This window comes from Mastigoproctus giganteus, chromosome 9 (assembly GCF_048544385.1).
Source record: "Mastigoproctus giganteus isolate SK-2022 chromosome 9, ASM4854438v1, whole genome shotgun sequence".
Classification (NCBI taxonomy): domain Eukaryota; kingdom Metazoa; phylum Arthropoda; class Arachnida; order Uropygi; family Thelyphonidae; genus Mastigoproctus; species Mastigoproctus giganteus.
The window spans coordinates 144,908,460-144,934,303 of record NC_143583.1 but is presented as its reverse complement, the minus strand read 5'-3'; the positions used below and the strand labels follow the sequence as shown (position 1 = coordinate 144,934,303).

General features: G+C 34.7%; 1 protein-coding gene across 1 annotated transcript in view; it reads right to left on the bottom strand.

Moving 5' to 3' along the window:
* Positions 1–1,539: 1,539 nt before the first annotated feature.
* The window catches only part of LOC150080792 (FRAS1-related extracellular matrix protein 1-like), a 37,457-nt gene continuing 13,152 nt past the window's right edge, over positions 1,540–25,844 (bottom strand). Inside the window, exons 2-5 of the mRNA XM_090380822.1 lie at positions 25,494–25,683; positions 12,994–13,131; positions 12,390–12,799; positions 1,540–1,633 (exon numbers count right to left, since the gene is read on the bottom strand). Of these exons, the coding sequence (XP_090236948.1) occupies positions 1,540–1,633; positions 12,390–12,799; positions 12,994–13,131; positions 25,494–25,683 (832 nt within the window). The remainder of the gene's footprint in view (positions 1,634–12,389; positions 12,800–12,993; positions 13,132–25,493; positions 25,684–25,844) is intronic.

Sequence of the window (25,844 nt, the reverse complement as noted above, 5' to 3'; positions counted from 1 at the left end):
TAAATGTTATTGAAAGAAATAATGAAACAGCTATTTCTATATCTGAAATGTTGTTAGAAAAGCTTGAGGCTTTTCACTTTAACCCAAAATATATTTCTGCATACAATGCTGATAATGCAAATGTAAATTTTGGAAAATATCACTCTGTTTTTTCAGTTGTTAAGGGCAAGTAATGCTGATATTGTTAAAGCTAATTGTACTAACCATATATTGAATTATGCCATGAAATATGCTTGTGATAGTTTTGAAGTAGATATAGAAAACATTGTACTAAACACTTACAATTTTTTTCTGTATCAGCTAAAAGAAGGAAAAACTTAGAATCATTTTTTGACTTTGTGGAGCTGGACTGGTCTGAACTGGTACGCCATGTACCAGCGAGATGGTTGTCCTTAACACCAGCTGTCACTGGCCTGCTATTAAGAGCTATTTCCAAAGTATTGATGATTGTCCCAAATTTTTCTCCAAATTATTTCAAATTGATACATATTCAGAAATAAAATTGCAAGCGGTTTTTTTGTTAATGTTGGAGAACTGCTAGATGTTACTATTAAAATTCTTGAGAAAAGTGACTTGAGCATTATGGATTCATACAAATCAATGACAATTATCAGAAATAAAATAAATCAAAGAATCCAAGATCAATACTTTGGAAATTCCACAAAGCAATTTTTGAAAAAGTTACCTCAATGCAAACAGAAAAAGATTGTTGATGAATGTCATGATTTTTATTCAAATCTATTGCAATACCTAGGGAAAAAACTATAACTTCAGTGAGAAAAATAAGTGTTCTAAGTTAATAAACTTTTCTCTGGAAACATAAGAAATTAAGTATCAAGATTTTGAAATGGCAATTGATATTTTTCAACTCCATAAATGTGTAAATCTGGACGAGTTGTATGAAGAGTTTTGTGAAAGTAGATTGAAGTTGCTGGAAAGTGTACAGGAAGTGATGTGCCCAAGTGGCTTGATTTTTTTTCCAAAGTTCCTAAAGAAAATGTACCCAATATCAGTAGAATAGTAAGATATTTGTTAAGTATTCCTGGCTCAAATTCTGTAGTAGAAAGGGTGTTTTCATTAATGAAATTTAAGTGGAGAGATGTCAGAAACAGAAGTCATTGAAAATTAATCGAGGCAGAGTTGCAGATCGCAATGAATTTCTCTTCTACATGTAAAGAGTTCCTTCAGTATGTAAAACAGGATAAACAATTGTTAAAAAGAGCAAAATGTCAAAATAAATACAATTAAAATATCAGACAATTTGAATTTTCTTGTATTTTTTAAAACTAATTTTATCGAAAAAAATCTTCCCTTTTTTTTTTTTTTTTTTTTTTTTTTTAAAAGAAAACCTGACAACCCTAATGGAAAGTTGTCTACAAAAAATTTCAAATTTTAAAATGATGCACTGCCAATTTATGAAATTTGTACTACTGCAGAATTTATAAGAACATAATTTTCAATGGGAACTTGTGCACCAGCAGTCACAAACAGCCATAAAGTACTTCTTCACTGAGAAAAAGAACAGAATCTTCTCTTATTTTAAACTCCACAAGCAGTAGATAAGCCATTGACTAAGTCAGAATCATCCATTTTTATTGGCCTATTTTGATTTCCAAAATGGAAGATTTGAAAGCTATTGGTAAAATAAATTTTCATATAACATTCTTCAATATATCTAGAAGTAATGACCTCAATACATGGATTTTGAAATGTTGGAATTACATAAATAAGAAACAATCAAATTGTTTTATTCAAGCCAGAAAAGAAAGAGAGAGAGAGAAACATGAAAGACTTTCTGCTTGAGCAAGGATAATAATTATCAGCCTGCTTTTACCAGATGTTTGCAATTCAGATCTTCTCTGGAATTTCAATTTATGTTCTTTCAAAACCTTTTCATCATGAACTACATTTGAACAAAAGTCAGTGCGAGTTACTGGTGATTGCTTGTTGTACATTTCAATTTAGCAATTCTGAAAAGTGCTCATATATTACTTTCCTTACTACTTGTAACCTCTTCTTTAACCAGACTCGTCAAAAGTTGCCACTCTTCTACCAGTCTAGTTACACATTGTGAACATGAATATACATACTTCAAAATATTTTTCTATTTCAATGGCATGTATTAGTTTAAATTGTTAAATCTATGTTTCCTTTTAGCACTATCTTTCTAGACAGTAGTAAATTTTCACCAAGTATTCACCCACTTTCGGAGACAGGCATGCAGCTCCTATTTCAGCACACAAATTAATAAAATAACAGAGTCAGTCTATTATTAACAAAGTTAACAAATGTTCAATCTCCTCTTTTACCCTTGTTACTCCAGTTTTTAGGAGGCACATTATCAAAAAAACTGTCTTTGGTCATTATCAATAAAACTCAAAAGACAGTTTTTTGAATGAATCCTGCATGATTTAAGGTTGTGTAAAAGAAATTATTTTTTTTGTCTCCTTATGAGATTAAAAAAATTAATAAAATAATAATAATAATTAACAGCATAATATTCCCCTGTTATTGTGGTTTTGAGTGCAAAGTTTTCATTTAAAAACAATCCTTTTGTGTCCCAGAAAACTGGTGCAAACACTTTTCCAGCTGCTGGGTTTGAAATTTTTTCAGGGTTGAAAAATTCCTTGTGCTTTCACTGCATGCTTTCTAATTTGAATTCATGATCATAAAAATGTAGCCAAATTTCATCCCAAGCCAGTAAAGAAAACAATCTATCTAGATTAGCAAGAATTAATTTTAAATTATCTTTTAATAACTTCACCTTCTGATCTTTTTCATGATCCGAAACATTTCTGAGAACTCATCATACAGAAACTTTGGACATTTCCAAATGCATGTGCATTATTATTATTATTATTAAACTGCTCCCATGGGAAATACAATGTATATAGGAGAATAAACAAGATGTTAAGGAGAATATTAAATCTAAGGCAGTCCATTCAATCAACATGGGTGGTCAGTGCAATGTTGAGTTAATCTGGTGTGACATAAGTACTGAAAAAACAAAAAATGATACCAGGTGTGTGCTATAGGCCTAATGACTGTGAGGAATATACAAACAACTATACACAGAAATAGAGTGGGCTGGTAAATTAGAATGTCTTATAATGGAAGATTTTAACTTTCCAGATATTGACCAGAACTTGTGAGTTGGTAGCTCAAACACTACTGAGATGTTTGTGGATTTATTGGATGATTGTTTTCTACAGCAGCATGTTAGAGAGGCAACAAGAGAGAGAGAGAGCAATATTCTTGTTCTGATTATCAGCAGTGATTCTTCACATATTAAGAATCTGCAGATAAAGGAACCACAAGGTGAAAGCAATCACAGTGTATTGATGTGGGATTTGCTTAAAGATGTAACAAGAAGGATTTTTTGCTTTAGTAAATGAGACTACAGTGGTTTCAGATAGTTTTTAAATTCTATGCAGTAGGACACACTGATAATGTTACTAACGGCAAATTCTGAATGGGAATCATTCCAGGAAATACTCATAGAAACTATTAGGCTTTATATATCAATTAAGAAATACTGTTCACTGCTAAAACCTAAATGGATGTCAGATGAACAGATGAGACATGTGCCAGAGAAGAAAAATACATGAGATGCATATAAATTATCAGATGATACAGGTAGATATAAACCAGTTTGTAATAAACTTACAAAGGAGGTTAGACAAGCTACAGTAGATTGTGAGACAGCTCATGGGGCTTTGTCAATGATATACATAAACTTGCTAGCAGGGATAAGATGATTATCTCTTTGTACAAAGTCATTGTTAGGCTGCATTTTAAGCACTAGGAAGTTTTAGGGAGGATATAGATCTGCTGGAACAGGTGCAGAGAAGGGCAACAAGATTTGGTGTTGTGAGAAGTCTTTGGCAAAGGATGCAAAGAGTAGCTACAAAGACATTTATGCTTATATTAACAGTAGAAGGAAGGAAGGAGATGAATTACATTGGGTCACTTGATGTCAATGGTTTACTGATGATGACCTTGCTCAGGTTGTTGGCCGAACTGAAGAGCTATTTTGCATCTACATTCACATGTTAGTAATTCTTTAGGGAAAAGGGGATACCAGAAATTCAGCAAACTCTAATGGGGAGCAAAATCATTTTGCAATAAATGAAAGGAAAATGGGAGAAATTGTTGAAGCTAACCATAAAACTAACACCTGGGGTGGATGGGATCTATTCAATTATATTAAGGAAGGCAGAAAAAGAGATAAGCAAACCCTTAGCCATAATTATGAGAGCATCCTTGGATTCAGGGGAGGTCCTGCACACTGGAAAAGAGCAAATGTATCTCCAATTCAAAAAGGGGGCTCAAAGAGTGATACAAATAATTACAGACCTATTAGTTTAACTTCTTTTCGAGGGGAGATAATGGAGTCACTGATTAAAGAAGTAATGCAGGATCATGCAGTCAAGGCTGCAATTAGACTTAAGGTGGCATGGCTTTGTTAAGGGGGACTCTTGTCTGACTAACCTGATTGGATACTATGATGCAGCCACAAAGTAACTGGGTGCAAAAAATAATTTTGATATCATATACTTGGATTTCAGAAAAGCTTTTGATATTGTTGCACATGCAGACTGCTGTACAAATTGTAGCAGTGTGATATTAAGGACAAGTTACTGCTATGGATAATGTGATGGTTGAATAGGAGAAGACTGTGGTTTTCAATGGACACTGCTCTTCACAGAATAATGTTATTAGTGGAGTCCCCCAGGGTTCGGTGTTGGGCCCATTGTTGTTTTCTATATATATCAATGATATTGATAAAGATATATCTGGCTTAATGCCTAATTTGTAGATGGTATAAAGGTTGGCAGGGTGGTTAATAACAGTAATGAAGGTATACTGATGCAACAAGATCTAGAAAAATTATGCAGACGGACAGAGAAATGGCAACTGAAGTTTAACTCTGACAAGTGCAAGGTACTTGTCGGATAGCAGTAATCCCAGATTAACGTACCATGTGGTACTACAGTCAGGTTAGTGGAAAATGAAAAAAACCTGGTGGTAATTGTGCAGTCAGATATGAAGTGCTCTGAGATGTGCAGACAAGCTGACAGGACAACTCATGGGGCTTTGTCAATAATATACGTAAACTTGCTAGCAGGGATAAGATGATTATCTCTTTGTACAAATCCATGGTTAGGCTGCATTTTGAGTACTATATACAGATTTGGAGGCCTCCTTTTTAGGAAGGATATAGATCTGCTGGAACAGGTGCAGAGAAGGGCAACAAGATTGGTGAAGGGAACAAGAATGGCTTCAGTTAGGCAAATTGTAGCATCTGGAGACAAGCACCTATAAGGAGATCTGATTGAAGTGTTTTTTGGGCCTTTAATAGCTTGAGTAAGCTCAACATTGGTGATATTCTTCCTCTTTATGAGACTAAAGACATGAGAGAGAGAGGCATAAATTCAAATTGAGGAAGGATAGTTGCAGGATAGATGTGTGGCTGTTTGCCTTCAGGAAACAAGTGGATGGTTGATTGTTGGAACAAACTTCTTCCATCATCTGTTGTTGTGGAAGTGGGTAGTCTGAATAAATTCAAGGAAAAACTAGACAAATTCTTGGAGGGGATCGATAAGAGATGTGGGAAGGTTGTTTTTTTAATTTATTATCCGCATTGTTTGTCACTACTAATACTAATACAAAATGGTCATGTATTTTTTTCAAGTTCAGGCACTTTAATGGTGGAACTATTAGTAACCCTGGGTATAACCCCCATGTGCAAGTCCTAAAATATGGCACCTAGCACATTGTGGGTGACCACCCATGTGTGAACCAATGAAAGCAGGGGGTCGAAGTGTGGCACCCACAAAACACAGAGGAATGCCACCCTTCTGTGTTGCCAGACAATACTAGATTGTAGATGATTCTCATCAACCAGTGCAATACCACAACTTTGCTTATTGCAGGCTTAAAGTAATGGAACCCATGTTTAGTCTCCCAAACAAACAAAGCACTGGTAAACCCTTCCCCATATCTTCCATCATGCAGTATCATTGATTTCTTTTGAGGTTAGGGTTGGCACCATGGCGAGATCCAATCTTCCTTACATTTTTAGGGTACAGCTCTGAAATGGCATTCACAGATCAGCCACTAGTTATTACACTGGACCGAACCTATTGGTAACTCTTTAGGAGGCTTCCAGATCAGCTAGTGTATAATCTTTGCTACCTCTACTCTGCCAGATAGTGACTGGAGGGAGTCCAAGTAGTGTGTATGCAGGGGGGGGCCATTGGCGAGGCTACATTATGTCAAGGAGCTGGTTATAATCTTACCATGCGTACGCCATATCCAAAAATTTCATTACTTCAGAACAGCATCCCCCCATCTTTCCTAACTACTGTATACACTATGAATTTTCAAACTTATCTGTGAAAATATCTAAACCTCCCAAACTCTTCCTCACTCACTTCACAAATATACGTGGTCTCAGTTCTAATCTCAATGTTGTCCATTTCCACTTGCAGTCTGCCAAACCATATATACTTTTTCTGACAGAATCTCAGTTATCGGTTGATTCAACCACTGCTTATTTCAGTTGTCTGAATTGTTCGCTGTATGATTCCTTTTGCTTTAAAGGTAGTACTTGTGCATATGTCTGTTCTGATATTCCCTGTCAGAGACTTAGTAATTTGGAATCTCCTCATTTCGATCTCCTTTGGCTTAAAATCTCTCTCTACCACATTCTGTTAAATTCATCTGTTGCCTCTATCATCCTCCCAACTCCACTAATCACTTGGAACTCTTTGAATTCCTCTCTTTGAAACTTGACTTTCTCCAGTCCAAATTTCCTAACAGTGAGGTAATTTTCCTTGGTGATTTTAATGTTCACAACTCTGGCTGGCTTCTATTTTCTAGTCACATGGACCCAGCTGGTCGAGATGCTGAGGCTTTTGCAATTACTAATGATCTTGCACAGATTGTTCATTTACTTACCAGAATACCAGACAATCCTACCAACACAGCCAACATGACTGATCTTTTCTCACAAACAACCCTGCTAAGTACACAGTCGAGGTGAGAAGATCCTCTAGGCACCTCAGATCAATAACTGTGCTAAGACTGTTCAAGAGCAGAATGTTGTATATAGTAATTAGCTTGTTTCCAAATCTCCAAGTTCATTTTTTGCCTACACCAAAAGCTTGCAACAATTGTAAAGCAATTATTAATAAGTCCAAACTAGATTTTGAACAGGCTAAAAGTAGAAAACTTGCTTCTTCTCCAAATGGTAGCTGAGCATTCTGGTCTCTTATCAAAGCTATTGGCTGCAACTTTTGCCCATCTCTGTCTAAAGCAGATGCCACTACAGCCAAAGATAAACCTGACCTGCTAGCATCCTATTTTTCTTCCAATTCGTGTACTGATGATCTTGGTAAATCATCTCCCACCATTCCCAGTACACTCAATTCAATGCCTCCTGTGGTCTTCCGTCAAAAAGATGTCAGAAGGAGTTTGATGAATCTTGATGCTAAGAAAGCTCCAGGTCCTGATGGTATTTCTTCACTTGTTCTCAAAATCTGTACTCCTGAACTTACTCCTATTCTGTGTCACATTTTTCACTTTCTTATTCCAAAGGTGTTTTTCCTTCTGCTTGGAAATTTGCCTGTATCCAGCCAGTTCCCAAAACGGGTGACAAATCCCTTCCATACAATTATTGTCCCATTGCAATTACTTCTACTCTTTCTAAAGTAATGGAGAAATCAATTAACTGCAAACTCATAAGTTATCTAGAAACCTTCCATCTGATCAATGATCACCAGTATGAATTATATCAGTTTCGATCCACTGGTGATATTCTGGCTTATCTTACCCATCTATGGAAAAATTCAGTGGAAAAGTTTGGTGAAATTCAAGCAGTTGCTCTTGACATTTCAAAGGCTTTTGATTGTGTTTGGCATAAAGATCTTCTAAATAAGCTTCCATCTTATGGTTTTTGTAATTAGGCATCCAGTTTTCTCTCTGACCACTCACTGTGAGTGATGGTAGATGGCTCTCTGTCTTCTAACTTCTCCACTAATGCAGATGTTTTCCAAGGTTCAATTCTTTCTCCCACTCTTTTCCTCTTTTATATTAATGACCTCCCATTGACTGGAAATCCTATCCATAGTTTTTGCAAATGATAACATTGCACCTCCACTTTCCAGAGTGAGAAACCTTGCTCTGCACAAACAGCTTCAACTTCTTGAATATCCACTACCAATTCCTTAAATGCTGATCTCCAGGTAATTTTTCAGTGGGAGCAGAAATAACTTATTTGATTTCAATCCTTCTAAAACTCAGTCCTAGCTGATATCTTGCAGAAAAGGACTCTTCTGCTCCTATGCTTATATTCGATGACACGCCGATTTCTAGGCAAGATCATATATCTCTATTGGGATTACCCTGACTTATAATCTCTCTTGGCATAAGCACATTACAAATATTGCTTCCTCTGCATCTAAAAAACTTGGTTTTCTCTTCTGCTCTCGGCGTTACTTTTCTTCCAAACAGCTTTTCACTCTGTACAAATCACAATCACAATATCCTTTTACAGTCTAGCTGCAAACTCACAAAACCAACTTTTCTTCTTCCTCATTTATTCATTCAACTGCCATTTTCTGGAACAACCTTCCTTCCTACGTCTTTCCTGAAAATTACAGGAAACAGTCTACAGAAGTTCAAGTCTAATGTCAACAAATATCTTCTCTCGTCTTCTCAACCTCCAACCCAAGCACGGTACTAAGTACTATAAGCGCTAATACTGCTCAAGCTTCATTTAAAAAAAAAAATGCTTTTCATAAATATAAAAAAGTGGTTAAATGTTAACGCTAAAAAGTCAACAAGCTTTTAATCCATCCAATAACAATGAGAATAATCAACCTTGGGAAAATGCAATGTAATAGTGATATGTGTATGTAGGAAAAGGCCGACAAGCATTACAAAGCTAGAGACCATATCTTGGAAATTAGTAGTTTACTTTTTAACTCTGATATGGAGCAAAAACAGTCAGTTTCAAATTTGGAGAACACAAATGGTTTAGTAGAAATTTGCATGAATGAGGATTGAATGCTCTATTGTAGTCAACAACAGAACATTCAATAGTCATTCAAAAGCAAATTGAAATACCACATCCATCAAATCTGAAATATGAGCATGGAAAGGGAAATTTGGCACATTCAAAGGAGGGGAATATGCTTTATCCCTGGTGTAATGTTTAAATTGTGTTATTTTGGTTAATTACAATTATAAAAATCTTCAAGCATGCCACTTGAACAAGCATATAAAAACAGAAATAAGCAAATTTGAATAAGCACGAGTGTGTCACAGAAAATCTTCCTCCATGTTACGAATTCATGCACGTGCCTAGAGTTGTTGATGCCTGGTCTAACTGTTAATAATGTTAGTGTGTGACATAGAACAATTGGTTAGAATGCAGTTAAGCCGGTGTTCTGACAACTAAACGTGAAACTGTGATGCTGTTTCTATCGTCAAGAAGGGGGAAGTGTTTAGCTTTCATTGGTAAGTTGAGAGTTTTTGATGTGTAAACATCTTTGGGGTACCTACTAAATTTCAGATGGTAGTAAAATCAATTTGTCATGATTTTGCGACACAGAAATGATGTCATTTCCATTTCAAAACAAAGAAAAATGGAGTCAGGAGAGGACATTGTGCAAAGGATTGTGGGAAGTGATCTTGGATGTGCTCAGAGCTGGCATAAACCAGCTGGTGGTGGAAAAACGTTTATAATTCGGAGAATGCCACTTAGGTGGCTTGGGCAAACCATTGCCACAGGAGCAGAAACCTTTTGGTAACCAGAGAGAGATAGATATCATGCAAAATTTAAAGTAAAGTAAGCATTTAAAGCAGAGGATCATGGGTAAAAAGGATCATGGGAGGTGATCTTGGATGTGCTCAGAGCTGGCATAAACCAGCTCTGAGCACATGAACGTTCAAGATCATTATATTACATGTGCTGCTTTGGCCTTACCAGTTGAAGAGCATGTAACGTAGGAGTTGCAATACACATCTGTATTACTGAAGCGGCTATATATTTCTACCAAGAGGTGAATCATAAACGTTTTTCTGCAAAAAGCTGGGCCGGTCAAGAATATTTGAATCGGTTTGCAATTGGGAGATAACAGATTCAAAATTACATGTATGAGTAGAATCTTTTGCTTGTCATTGGCCATTCTCATTAAGTTGCAGAAGTCCTCATTGGTCATCAGGTTTTCGTGTTTATTTGCAATTGTGTTGAGTCGACTGAGCGTGGCAAGCTTTAGATCCTCATTCATCTCACTGTTTGGATGATTGTAAAAGTTTCAAAAGAGGGAGGAGTAAAGATTAATATCGAAGTAATTACAAAAACTTTTCCCTCAACTGCCTTCACTACTAGCCAAACTGTCAGTAGAATGGACAAAAATACAATTTGATAATTTTTTACAGGTATGACTATATTGTCCTTTAAAAAATTTTAAATTATTGCACAAAAGTTATCTGGACCTGGAAACTGCTACATAAAGTTGCCCATGAGCAAAAGCAGCAACTTTGTTGAAAATCTGACCCTGGTGGCAAAAACTAAGAAATTATCTTCTCTTCAAAGTAAATGGTAAGTTAGTTTTACTAGGAGCTAAATCAATTCTTGGGATTTAAAAATCAGTTGGAAAATTTTTTGGAATTTTTTTTAATCGATTTTACTGCTAAATAAAAACTATTGCAAAAGGAATCAGGTCAAAATCTTGTTTAGCCTTTGAGTTATTCAAGTTCAAAGAGTGTTCCAGACAGAAGGGCATAAGCAAATTATTAGATCCCAGGAACTATGACATTACAAAGTGCAATATCATCATTTCCCAAGATTTCCCCCTGGACTGAGCCACAATAAACCTACACTTGGTGAATCTCTCTAAGTTTATAACCAACCAATCAGTCAGCAAGATAAGCTCCTGGAAAGTTAATGCAAAGGATGTAATGTAGCAAGTTAACACAGTACAATGGGACTTAACCTTGACCTGGACATTTTTTTTATAAAATTCATAGAATTAATGAATTCATTAATACTGCATGGTCATCATTATAATGTAAGCTCTACAAAATAACAATTGTTTAGCTATCACACTAACCCATGTTGGTATGAAATAAGATGATATCTGCATATGTTCCTAGTTCAGTAGAACAGAATATTACATTTTGCAAATTATCTTAAAATTCCAAGGAAAGTGTGAAAGAACCTGAAATTTGTCAGAAGATTCAAACATAGGTTGTTTCAATCTTCTTTTGAATCTTCTTCTTTTGAGTATGAAAATCAGTCAAGGAATGTCAAAAATGTGCAGAGAATGAAGCACACAAAGATAGAGCCAGCAACTGCAATCAGTACAGTGAAATCATTTGTGGATTAGTAAACTCAAACAGCATATGCCAGAATAATATCCATAGTAATCTATAACAACCTCAGATTCAGAAGTTGATTTTCCAAGCTTTTAAATCAAAAAGTGATGTGAATTCCCATTTCACTGGTTTTGAATGAACAATTTCAGAAATAAGAGGGTGATTGTACAGGTTACAAGAACATATTGAAAATTTAACTGCTAAGGATTTAAAACAACAAACAATGGGGAAAATTTTTAAATAGGTCAGTATGTTTATAATGTGTTTTTTATTCATTTTTATTTTTCTATTTTATTTTTTTTTTTAATTTCAACTCTAAAATCGGTTGATGTGTTTATATTGCAGCTATGTATGTAGAGTACTATATATACACTGTATACGGATAATAAACAAAAACTGGTAAGATAAACAACTTTTTATATTTCAACAAAAAAGAATAAAATAAAAATAAAAAATCCCTCTTTTAATTTTCGAAAAACGTGATCACAAAGAGTGGCACCCACCATACATAGCATATTATCATAACAAAAAAGTAGACAAGTTTTATTTATAGAATTTCCTACAAACTTTTTATATATATTTTTTTAATTGATTAATTTTTGACAATAATTTTCCTTCAGTGTTGGGCAATAATGTCAAAATAAGACCACATTAATGTTTTAAAGAATTTAGGTATAAAGTTTTAGTTTTTTTAAAAAGTTTGAAATTCCACTCCACACATCCTGCTGTTATAAAAATTCACTATGAGAGACCATGCAGCAAACATACTACTGATGGGTTAAATTACAACCATGTATTTTTTTAAGTATAATTGCATAAATTTTTACATGATATTTGATGTAGATATAATGTATTTTATTAAGTTGCTGATAAAATGCTTATTACAAATCATAGTGTTCTGTCTTTTATTACCATTATTCTATATTACTACTTTTATGTCATTATCCCTACACAGAATTATGCTCAGCTAGAAAATATAGGATTAACAAAAATTAAAGTACCTATGTTTTGACTGCTTGTAACTAATGAATCCTTTCAGCACATCTTCAAATGAAAAATTAAACACTTTTACTGATTGCAAATTTTGCTCATGACCTGGGAGAGGTCTGATGTTTTCCAAGTGTCCATTATGAGGTTGCTGTGAAATATGAAAAATTAACTCTTCTGCTGAAGTATCCTCATCTATAACAGTTAATACTGAATCTGTAATTACAACTCTCCCACCTTCTTCCACAATAACAGATCTTTTTAGAGAAATCTCAGGATGAAATGTATTTTTAGGAAGAATCTTAATAAAAATTTCATGTGCTGCTTGTGATTTCACAGGAGGCATTCTATCTGTAACTATAACATTCAGAAAGTCTTTACTTTCATTAAGACCAATTTCTCTGCCATTGTGAACATAGTAAACCTAAAAAGGGTGAAAAAAAAATCAGTAAAAAGCATAAGTTACTGCTGACAATATATCCTACTGCTAATTGATAAATTACAGTTAAAAATCTAGGTTACATTAGCACATAACTTAAAACTTTTTTATAATCAAAAAAAAATTTTATGTACTAATACATGACTATAGTTTTATGTAAACGCTTCAAAGTTCATTACCTTATTTTTCCATACATCTCCCTGTGTAAATTGCATAGTAGCTCTTCCATCTACAGCTACAATACCTTGTTCAGGAACTTTGGTTAGAACAAATAAAAGTGAAGAATTGTCTGTATCAACATCTTGTGCCGATAACATCTAAAATAAATATGAAGTAATTTCTTACAAATTGATCATAAGAGCACAGAAAATAAGATCAACAGAATTTTAAATAAGGTTAACTGGACCTAAAAAACAACAGCCTAAGTTAAACTTTATCCCCTATCCCATTTAAAAGGGTCCACTTTTGCAAATTACTAACCCCCCCATCCCTCACTCTTCATTGAATCTCCAAGAATTCTTAAAAATAAAATAAAAGATTAACAGAGGGATACCACTCTAGGTTATGCTTGTATATAAAGAATGGGTACTACGGGGGAAAAAAATCACCCCTCTAATATGCAAGGTTATGAGTCTGCTCTCTCTCTCTCTCTCTCGCTCGCTCTCTCTCTCTCTCTCTCTCTCTCTCTCTCTCTCAGCAGACTCATAACAGCAGCTTTAGAAAGACAAAAACTAAGACTGTGGTAGGGTAGACAGACACCTTGTTTAATAAGTTTCTAGTTCTCAATAGAAGAGAGCCTAAAAAACTTCAATGGTTGTGTTAGGGTTGTTAAATATACAAGAACAGTAAGTCTTAATTGTTCATATAGTAATGTTAGAAGTGTCATCAATAAAATGAGTGAATTCAAACTGCTGGTTAAAACAAGTAACATGGACATAATAGAGCTTACGGAGACGTGGTGCCACACGGAAATTGGGGATGATGAGTTTCAGTACAGCTTGTATAATGTATTTAGGAAGGATAGGGTAGATAGAAGGGGGTGGTGGGATAATGCTTCTTATCAGAAGCAGCCTGAGTGCGACGATAGCTTTCCCGGATTCAGATGTTTCACGTGCCAGTATAGAATCTGTATAGTTGTGAGATAGTTGGAAACAAATGTATAATGCGAGTAGGAGTAATCTACAGACCAGGTGATTGTGAAAATTATGACAATAGCCTCTACATGGGCAAGTAAGTGTCAATGTCTTATTATGGGTGATTTCAATTTGCCTCTAATTGATTGGAGTAAATGGGAAGGAAAATGCCAAGAAGAGCAGGACAAACCAGATCAGACTTTTACGTAAGGGAAAGGGGATAGTATTAAATACACCAGCTGCCGTTGCAGATGAGCTCAACAGTTATTTTGCATCGATATTTACAAATGAAAAACCTTTTGTGGCAATGGGAAATTGTGGGAGCGAAGTTAAAAAATATGTAATTAATGATATTGAAATTTCGCAAGATTATTTAATGAAACAACTTTCGAGCCTACAGACCAGTAAGGCTCCTGGAGTTGATGGAATATACCCTATAATCTTAAGGGAGCCGGCAAGTGAGTGTGCATTGAACCATTGAGGCTAATTATGCACGCATCACTAGACTCTGGGGAGATTCCCTTGGATTGGAAAAGTGCCAATGTATCTCCCATACATAAGGGTGACTCTAAGAGTGAAGTGGGAAATTTTGACCTGTCAGTGGTAGGGAAAATCATGGAGGCAATGATCAAGGGTGGAATTCAGTATCATTTGGATCGAATTGAAATTCTCAAGGATACTCAGCATGGTTTTGTAAAGGGAAAATCATGTTTAACAAATCTGGTTCGCTATTTTGAAAGGGTCACTCACGAGCTGGATTTAGGGAATAATTTCAACATTGTTTATTTAGATTTCAGCAAAGCTTTTGACTCAGTCCCACATGAGCGGTTGCTTTATAAGCTGGAACAGGTTGAAATCACTGGGAAAATCCTTAGATGGATAGCAGGATGGCTTCAGGGCAGGAGGCGGAGGGTTGTGATAAATGGCTGTTCCTCAGATTGGGTTGATGTAAGAAGTGGAGTTCACCAAGGATCAGAATTAGGACCACTGTTGTTTTTAATTTTCATAAACAACATCGATGAAGGGATAGAGGGCGTGATGTCTAAATTTGCAGATGATGTTAAAATTGGTAGAGTAGTTAATGATCGCTGTCAAGCTGAGTTTCTTCAGAGAGACCTTCAGGAATGGTCAGAAAAATGGCAGCTATGCTTTACTCCAACAAAGTGTAAGGCATTACACCTGGGAAACAGTAATCCCAAAATAACTTATTCACTTGGTGGAATTCAACTAAATCCAGTACTGGAGGAAACGGACTTGGGTGTTACAATATGGTCAGACATGAAATTCTCTGAGCATTGTAAACAGGATGCAAGGAAGGCCCATGATGTCCTATTGATGATCTATCAAACTTTTGTAAGTAGAGATGATAATCCCATTATATAAAGCTTTTGTTAGACCACTTGGAATACTGTGTTCAAGTATGGAGACCGCACCTAAAGAAAGACATTGAGCTTCTTGAAAGGGTGCAAAGACGAGTAACTCGCCTGGTGAGATCGGCAAAAGGGTGTCCATATGAAGAAAGACTTCGAATATGTGGGTTGCAGAGTTTGGAAACTAGAAACCTTAGAGGAGATTTGATTGAGGTGTTTAAGGCTGTAAGAGGCATCAGTAAAATGAATGAGGACAGAATTTTCAAGGTTATAAATGATGCTAGAACTAGGGGACATAAATTCAAGTTTTGGGGGGAAATGTTTAGATTGGACTGCAGGAAGTTTTATTTAACCAACGAGTTAAAAATTACTGGAATAAGTTGCCTACATAGGTGGTAGAGGCTGGCAATTTGGGGAAATTCAAAGGTCATCTGGATAATACCTTTGGGTCAGGGAAGTGCATAGGATGATAGGTTTAATTTCCTTTTCTTTTACTAATTATTATTATTTATTTATTTTATTTATTTTTTATCATTATTTCATTCGGGGTTTTTTTTTTTTTTTTTTTTTTTTTTGGCCAGTGCAGCATAAGCCATAGGCTTTCTTGCACCATGCGGCCATTACTAATACTAATACTAATATATTTTTTCATTCATAATATAGCAATCACTTCAAATCAACTGTACTTACTTGATGCCTGATATCACATAGAAAGATGACCCATCTTTTTCAGAGAAGCCAGTTTCAACTTTTAACACTTTTCACTGTGTAGTATTACTACATTTCTGTTCAACAGAAATTCAATAGCAATTATTATGCATCCAGAATGTGAAAAAATTCAATTGTACTGGACTGGTTTGCTTCACCTATAGGGCACCAACTTGTCTTCAGTGATTCAATCAAATCCAGCAATGCACCAAATTTTCAGGAGTCCTTGGTTATACAAGCCACAGGCTAATTTGCTATTCAACACAGGATTGCATGACTCAGCCATTCTCATCTGACTTATGCAATCCTGTGTTGAAACATTCTAACTTGCCCTTATATCAACTGTTATTAAAATAAGCATTACAAAAGTATCACAATATATTCTATACAATACTAATTATAATACTATGCTATCTGTGTAGCATAGGATATTTTTAAATATCCTATGCTACACAGATAGAGAAAACTCCCGAGGTTGTCAATGGTTCATGATATAACTATACTGTATCAGCAACAGTGATGGGGTGGGGTTTAATAAGTTTGATAAGAATGCACACAAAAACAATGAGGAAGATGAGGACGAAATATTTAAAGAAAAAATAAAAAGAGAGGAAGGAGAGGACTTTGGAACTGTCAGATGGTAAGAAAAGTAATTGAACACTCTCAGGATCAGAGTAGGATTAAGATGGAATACATACTGAAGAATATTAAGAAACAGAATGACTAAATGTGACAGAAAGAATATACAAATTAGAAATGCATAAGGGAAACTGAGATAAAAACACATGGTGGGCCAGTTTTTTTCTGAAATTGTGGGAGGGGGATTTGATAAATAAACAATTTGTATGGGAAGGATTTTTAATATCAGAAATCAGACTGTGGAATCCTACTTTGTTGCTTAGCAATAATAATTTAAAATTATATGCAGAATATAGGGAAACCTCAGCAAGTCATAGTGAAGTTTTTAAAATAATATCAGGAATAACATCTATTGTCTCAAAGTACAGCAGGAACCGAGAGCAGTAACTAAGCAAACAGTAATTTGTAAAATTATGATTACTATGGGAGAATAAGACTTGATTTCTTGAAAAAAGTTTTAACAGATGTCCAAAAATTTCAAAACAGATACCAGTTGTTAGGATTCTGGAGGTTTATCATGTGTCATTCAGCCAGGGTGGGTATAGTAGAAGTTGCCCAATTTCAGGAACTTTATGGTTTGAAGAGAAGCAGAGGGTTGGGTAGTAGATGATAGAAGTGAAGAAGAGCTTGGTAGCAGGTGGCAGATTAACTGTTGGACAAAAACTATGTTTAGAGGACTAGAAAACTATATGGGAGGTGTGGGGATTTAGCATGTAGTTATGAGGAGGAATTGAATTGTGTTCCAGATTGCATCATGGACAAAACTCAGAGGTAGAGATTCTCATCATGATACTGAGAGCTTATGAATAGTTGCAGGTTTGTACCAGGTGAGATTTGGCACATGTTTGGAGGGTCAAAAAACAGGATAATGAGCTACTACTAAAATAGTTAGCAATACTAAGATCAAAATTGCATCACATATAAGCAGAATAATCATATGTGGCGTAACAACTTATAGATAAAATGAATTGAGTATGACATGTAAGATTTGTGAAGGGGTCCAATATGTTTCTTTCCAAATGGTGGTATTGTGCAGGGGGAGGGAACTGTTTACAGATGGCACTCCAGGTTATTGGTGGTTTAATCTTTTCTACCTAAATTTCCTTCAGCAAATTTAGGTAGAAAAGATTTGGACTGCACAACAATTATATATGATTGTGCAGTAAGAAAACAATGGCTTAAAATATGGAAGAATATTAAGATTAGTGCAAGGTCATTCTATCATGCTAAAATCAAGAAATGATTTTAGCATGACAAATGCTAAAAACTTGAGGCCCATTACATTGGAGTGTGACTACAAAATTATCTGTACATTTTTCACCACAAATTTAAAGCATTATATATCTTAGGTCCTTAGTAGCATAATATTATGGGATACCGAGAAGGTGGCTAGAATATAATCTCTGTCTAAGGATTTGTTAGGGCATCAAAAACAGAAAACTGTGATTTAGCATTAGTTGCAATTCATCTGAGAGTAAAGTAACAATGTCCTCTAAGCCCTCCATGCCTAGCAGGATAATACACATGTTTTATGTTTTATGTTTTTTTAGGAGCATTAGCAACTAAGGCCATATTGCTCCGGGATATGCGGTGGTCATTCCCTGACCTTTCCACATCCTCCGTATTTGGTGGTGACGGGCTCGAACCCCAGTCTAATCAAGAAGCGTGTGCTACGCACTGCTGCTCCTTCCCACCTGGCTACGGAGGCGCCGATAATACACATGTGCAGTATATGAAGAAGATATTACAGATACTCTCAGAATTACTTACATAGTAGAAAAATTAATGTCACTTGGCAAGTCCTTTAAAAAGGTTTTGAAATTAAAAATAAAAAAAAGATAAAACCAGGAGGATAGCATAAGAAAAGTAAACACAGAGAAATCAACAAAAATACTAGAGATTTCCTTCAGATAGGGCCAGATGTTGCTGCTAGGGAGATTGGAACTAAAATACTGGACAGCTTAATATTCTGGATCTATCAATTTATTACAAAAGGAACTATATTTTTATAATAAATTGCTTATTATCAAACCACAGTTTTCTATGGTTTTGTATACAGCTGTGACAGGCATCACAGAAAGAGAAGGTGCCTCCGTAGCCAGGTGGGAAGGAGCAGCAGTACATAGCACATGCTTCTTGATTAGACCGGGGTTCAGCCCGTCACCACCAAATATGGAGGATGCGGAAAGGTCAGAGAATGACCACCACATATCCCAGAGCAATATGGCCTTAGTTGCTAATGCTCCAAATAACAAACAACTGGGAACTGGGGACAGGCATCACAGAAAGAGTAATGTGCATATGATGACATTCAAAAAGTTTCCAAAAATCGCACGCTAGTATTTAAATGGTTTGTGCTATAGGTGTAAGATTTCATGGGTGTCACGAAATGACAAAAATGTCATGAAAGTGAAGGAGAACTTATGCAAAATGATAGACGAATGACTCAAATCCATAACCCTGGGATTCTTGCTAAGCAGCTCTTTTAAAACTATCTATATATATTTTGTTTTGTTTTTTTTCAATCTGCTTTCATCTATTTTTAATGCTGTCAAATGTAGAATGTGGAAAGATATACTCTGAGATATTATATTAGGAAAATATTTTTGATTTAAGCATCTGCTAAAAATAATTAACAGATGCTTATTCCTCTTGCTCAGATTCTACATCTGAGGGGGCATAAATTCAAACTGAGGAAAGACAGTTGTAGAATAGATGTACAGAAATTTGCCTTTAGCCAGCGGGTGGTTGATTTTTGGAACAAACTTCACCCTGCAGTTGTGGAAGTTAACAGGAGCACCTCCGTAGCCAGGTGGGCAGGAGCGGCAGTGCGTAGCACACGCTTCTTGATTAGACTGCGGTTCGAGCCAGTGACCACCAAATACAGAGGATGTGGAAAGGTCAGGGAATGACCACTGCATATCCCCGGAGCAATATGGCCTTAATTGCTAATGCTCCTAAAAACCAAAAAAAAAAAAAAAAAAAAAAAAGTTGACAGGTTAAATAAATTCAAGGCTGAACTAGACAAACTTTTTGAGTGAATGGATGGGTTAAATGGGAAGGGTTTTTTTTTTTTTTTGCTGATGCTGTATAAGCTTGCTTTCTTGCATCATATGTCTCAACTAATGCTAAATACTAATATCAGTGAGTGCATCAAGAATATGATGCACTCACTGATAGCATGACTCACTGACTCCATAGCCAGGTGGGCAGGAGCAGCAGCGCATAGCACACGCTTCTTGATTAGACTGAGGTTCAAACCCGTGACCACCAAATACGGAGGATGCGGAAAGGTCAGGGAATGACCACCACATATCCCCAGAGCAATATGACCTTAGTTGCTAATGCTCCAAAATACCAAATAACAACTAACAAACATCAAGATTATATGGAATTGACAGCTTAAAGACAAAACTGGAAATTAAGTCAACTTTGACAGTGTTAGAGGCAATTTATTTTATCTCAGACTTACTGTCTCTTTGTCAAATGTGAATTTATCCAGTGGTAGTTTAGAAAAAAGAATTTTTAGTGGTATTGGCACACAGTCAGTCTCATTAGAGCAACAGATAAAATTAAACCAGCTATCAAGGTGCTGCAGTTGGTAAGAGCTTTTTTGCACAGGAAGTTCTGTCTTTAAGACATGAATTAATTTTTACGGTTTTTCTTTCAGAGAAACACACAGAGCTATCATTTAGTTATACTGAAAAATGTCACATGTCAACAGTGTACTCTGTTTCTTTTCAGCATGGAGTTTTTTTTTCATTTAAAAATCTTGGTAAGTTCAGCATTCCACCAATACTCAAGGAAAGCAGATATCTTGGAGACCCTACTTGCTGCATTTTTGGCAATGCATCTTAGACTAGTGTTTCTCAATCTTTTTACTCTCATGGCACATTTTCCAAAGAAGAAAAATTTCGCGGCACACCTACGTAGTCATAGACGAAGAAATTTCTAAATTAAATAAATAGAACGAAAAATAATATTAACAATTTTTTTATTTATACATATATTATATCTGTGTTATGCAAACAATTCTTACAACCAAAATAAAATATAAAAATAATTAAATAAATAATTACAAAAAGAAAATGTGTATGCCTTCACAACAAAGCTTTAAATTATTCAAATATTTGACAGAGATCAAATGAATTTTTATTTAAAAAATTATAGTCAATGTGAAATATGTGATTGACGAAGTTTTGTTATTTTTGCTATATCAGTTCTTATTTCAGACAGAGCAACTCGCAGGTCATCTTTTACATTTTCCAATCTTGATCGTTTTTTATTTTTCATGTTAGTGTGAGTTGAAAATCCTAACTCACATAAATACAATGTAGAAAATTGGAGTAAAATATTTATTGCTCTTTTAGATAACTTTGGATATTCATCTCTGACTGAAATCCAAAAAGTATCCAAACGAAATTCCGAATGTTTGATTTTTAATGTTCAATCGGATGAAAGGGAAATCAGTTCTTCCTCTTCTTTTATCATTAATAAAAGGATTTCGAATCCAGTCATATTTTTCCGATTTAATAGATGGAAAATATGTTTTTATTGCCTTTTGAAGCAAATCCAAATGGTTTTTCATCACTGGTGCAAGAAAATTTCTCATCTGTTCAGGAATCTTAGGAAACATAGCTAAATTATTTTCATCAAGTTTATTCATCCACAAGCATAATTTTTTATCAAAAGCAATTAACTTATCTGTTGATGTTAAGATATTTTCGTTTCGCCCTTGTAAACTAGTATTTAAAATATTAAGATGTGCAAATATATGTTCTATGTAAGCCAGTTTTGCACACCACAATTCAAAACAATCATAAAATTTTTGTATTTTCATACGATTCTTTTGTTTTCCTGCGGTACTTATTTCTTTTTAAAAAATGTACAAAGTTCTGCTCGCAGTTCAAATACACAGGCTAAAACTTTCCCTCTAGAAAGCCAACGAATATCATAATGTAGTAATAAACAATTGTAGTTAGATTCCATGCTGTCGCATAATTCTTTGAAAATTCGTGATTTTAAAGGTCTGCTTTTAATATAGTTAACAATTTTTATTACGTCATCTAGTACAATGCTTAATTCTGTCAGGAGAGTTTTGCCTACTAAAGCTTCTCGATGAATAATGCAATGTGTAGAAATAAGATTTGAATTTTTTTGTTTTGCAAACGCCAAAAAACCTTTTTCAGGTCTGATCATTGATGCAGCACCATCTGTACAAATGCCTGTACAAAAATTCCATGATAACTTTATCTTTTTGAAAAAGTTATCTACACAATTAAATATTTCTCTTCCTGTCATTCTTCCTGGCAATTCTTGACAAAATAAAAATTGGTTCATAATTAAATCTCCGTTAATGAATCAAACAAATCCCATTAATTGTGCTTTCCCGCTGATATCTGTTGACTCATCTATTTGCAGAGCAAAAATTTGACCATCAAGTTTTTGTTGAACATTTTCTACTATATTTTCCAATATATCGATTATTCTTCGACTTATAGTATCGTTGGAAAGAGGAATTTTATTTATTTCAGCTTCTGCATCTTTGCCAAACATACATTTCACCATTATACGACAAGCAGGACTGATCAACGTTTCTCCAATCGAATGAGGTTTCCCTTTTTGTGCAATAAGTTGTGCTACTTCATAGGAGGCAATTTGTACTTTGTCAGACACTTTTATTGTGTTTTCCAATTTTTGTATTTATTTGGCACTATTTGTCATTAATTCAAAATACCTTTTGTCTTTAGACATCAAATTTTGATGAACTTTTTCCATATGGCGTTTTAGCTTGCTAGGAACCATTGCACTGTTTGCTTTTTTATGTCCACATACAACACATAAAGGTAAGGAGAAATTTATGTCCCCTGTCCACGTAAAACCAAAATTTAAGTAATCTTCATTATATTTTATTGTACTAATTTTCGATCTTTTTGGCTGAGAGTCATCAACGCTGGAATTGTTCATATTATCACTATTTTCAATGGATATATTTGTATCTGCTGCAGAACTACTGTCGCCGACCGACATCAATAGTTTTGTTTTTATTTAAAAATTTTCGTATATCCATTTTCAGTTTTTTCTAATAAACAAAAAACAGTTTTGTAGAATTTTTAATTTTTATATACATTTAAATTACCTTAAGAAATTGCCTAACCCTAAATTATTTACTTTACAACACAAACAGTTTAATATGACAATATTAACACAATATACATAAACATGTAATACGGCGCATGCCTACGTGTACAACTCCCAGAGAACTAGAGAGACTAGAGATGGGATTCCATATTTTGACTTTCTGAAGTAATTCAGGGGCGCTGCGCACTTATACAGTATCGCGTCGGTCCGATTCACGTGGTCTGCGGGCGACAGATAATTAGTCTTTATTCAAATAGTGTTGGCGCCTGAATGCAGATGCCCCTGTATTCGGATATGTCAATTTCAATTCGTCATAAAAAGATCCTTCATGTACTTTATTCTTATTAATGGTATTGTACGTATATTCGGACAATGATGTTAAAATAAAAACGACGCTAGTTTTTTTTTTTAAGATTTCGTGGCACACTTGGAAAATTTTGTGGCACACCCTTTGAGAAACACTGTCTTAGACCTCAAAAAAAATCAGACAAGGAGTAGGACTTCTTATTAACCTTAATGAAATTTTTTTGACTGGAGTGAGAACACCATTCCTTTGAGGGGGTAATGTTCCCACCATCTGCTAACAAAGATGAGGCTTAGCAGATTGTAGACAAAAAAGATGGTAGATGTCACTGAAAGATGAATGATCTTTTACATAATAACATGCACCCCTGTAATGGTGTGCATGTCAGTCCTTTACCCCACCTTTTTACTGTTACTATTGGCAACACTGGTTGAAACCTTCCTCACTGTTGTCACTTCAGGTAGGTGTTTATTATTTATCTAACAGTGTGAGCTGTGTTCTTTGCTTTGTTTGTAAATAATTGAATAGTTTTTACAACATTGGTCTTTTAGACCAGTGCTACTCAAAGTGTGGTCTGTGAACTATTTGTTACCAGTTCACAATGAATTGGAAATTCGTCGTGGACATTATTGGTCTGGAATGATTCTTCCATTACCGGTCTGCGACGATTGTATTTTACAAAAGTACGGGTCTGCGACTGATTAGAAATAAAAGGAATTGGTTCTTCACCACAGATAGTTTGAGAAGAACTGTTTTAGACCATCATGCACCCTGAAATATGAGTTTTATTTTTGTGTTGTTGGTCTTTTAGGCCAAAGTGCACCTTTTAACATGGATGACAATTTTGATTTACAAAATCCTTGTATGTTAATCAACTTCATAGAATGCTGCTATAAACAGAAATAAATGATGATGAACTGGAAATGAAGAGGAGATGAATCAGGGGAAGACAATTTTTTACAAGACTCAAAACACAACACTGATATACAATATGTAGGAAATAGTTCTGATAAAGAAGGATTCGTTGAGGATGAGCCCAATGACATTATCCCTGGAAAAGATCTTGAGACTATCTGGACATAGTACTCAGAGAGAAGACAACACCACTGCACAAGCAAGAACTAGACAAAATAGCATAGTTACTTTTATTAAAACCTTACATTGTGAAGTGAGAGAGGCTAGTTCTATTGTTGATGTCTATAAGTTATACATTTCTGATGCTATGTATAACTTAACTATGTATAAAAAAACACTTTTCATAAAATGAGAAGTGTTTTTTTTTTTTTTTTTTTTTTTTGATTGATGCTGTATAAGCTTGCTTTCTTGCATCATATGCCTCAACTAATGCTAAATCACTGCATATATTAATATCTTTATTGAAAGTATAAATGTCAACTATTCTAGAGAATGTGATGCTAAAAATATAATGCATATGTAATTCGATGCTGTTATTGGCTTACTGTGGTTGGCAGGCATATGCTTCAGGGCTCATATAAATTTAGATCTTTGGGCAATGGATGGAGTGGGCATTGAATATTTCTACTCAGCTATGTCTCTCGAATAATTTAAATTTATCTTATGATGTTTGAAATTCGGTGATAAAGGAACTAGAGAAGAGCAAAAAAAGATCTGATAAACTCACTCCAATAAGAAAAGTATTTATGGATTTTGTTGAAAGATGCAAAAAGTAAGTCTCAATGAATATGTCATCATCAACGAAATGTTGGGAGGTTTTCGTGGAAAGTGCCCATTTTGTCAGTATATATTAATAAAAATATTTTCTGCTGTTGGCTCCACCACATTTTATACCAAAAATTAGACATTAGAGTGCAACTGCCTGGTCCTTTTGCACGGAGCAATGCACCAATTGATGATGAAACAACTTGTCCAACCAGTTTGTAAATGTGAAAAACATGAAGCCAGTATATATGTAAAGAACAGTGCCATAGTAGTTTATTATGATTGTGAAGAACATCCAGCCATAGATTAAAGCACTTTTAATGTTTTATGTTTACACCAGTTTTGAGCAACTTCTTTTTTTTTTGTGACATGTGATTTTTTTATGTTCCTAAAATATTTAAATAAATATATGTAATTAAAGTTATTTACATAGTTATTTAAATAAATACATATATATATTTAAATAAATATATGTAATTCATATTTGTACAACTTGAAATGTTTATTTGATCATTATTTAAATGATAATTATATAAGAATTTTGATCAAAAGTATCCAAGGCAGGGAAAAAACCACTATGCAATTGCTTGTGCCACAATTTAAAGCACACCCCACTAAGGGTTAATAAAGAAATGATTATTATTATATTCTAACTTAAACAGATTTATCTTATCACCTATTTACTGAAAATATTTTATCATTACCTGTGTTGATAGTCTGACCTTTTCACCCTCTTCAACTGCAATAAGCTGTAATAATCCTTCCTCCCAAACTGGTATTTCATCATCAACCTGTTCTATTTTTATCAACACTTTTCCAGATACTGCATGCAAACCATCACTAACTTCAACTGTCAAGGTGTCTTCATAAGACTCAGAATCATCATGTATATACCTAAAGCAACAAACTTTATTGGCAAATGTTAAATTAGTAGAATTACAATTAAATGGTTAATTGTAATTCTACTAAGTCTTTGCCATTTCAAGGATATATTGAAAAAAATTTTTGCAAGTAAAAATCTTATGAAATATAAATACACAGAAACAATACTGGAA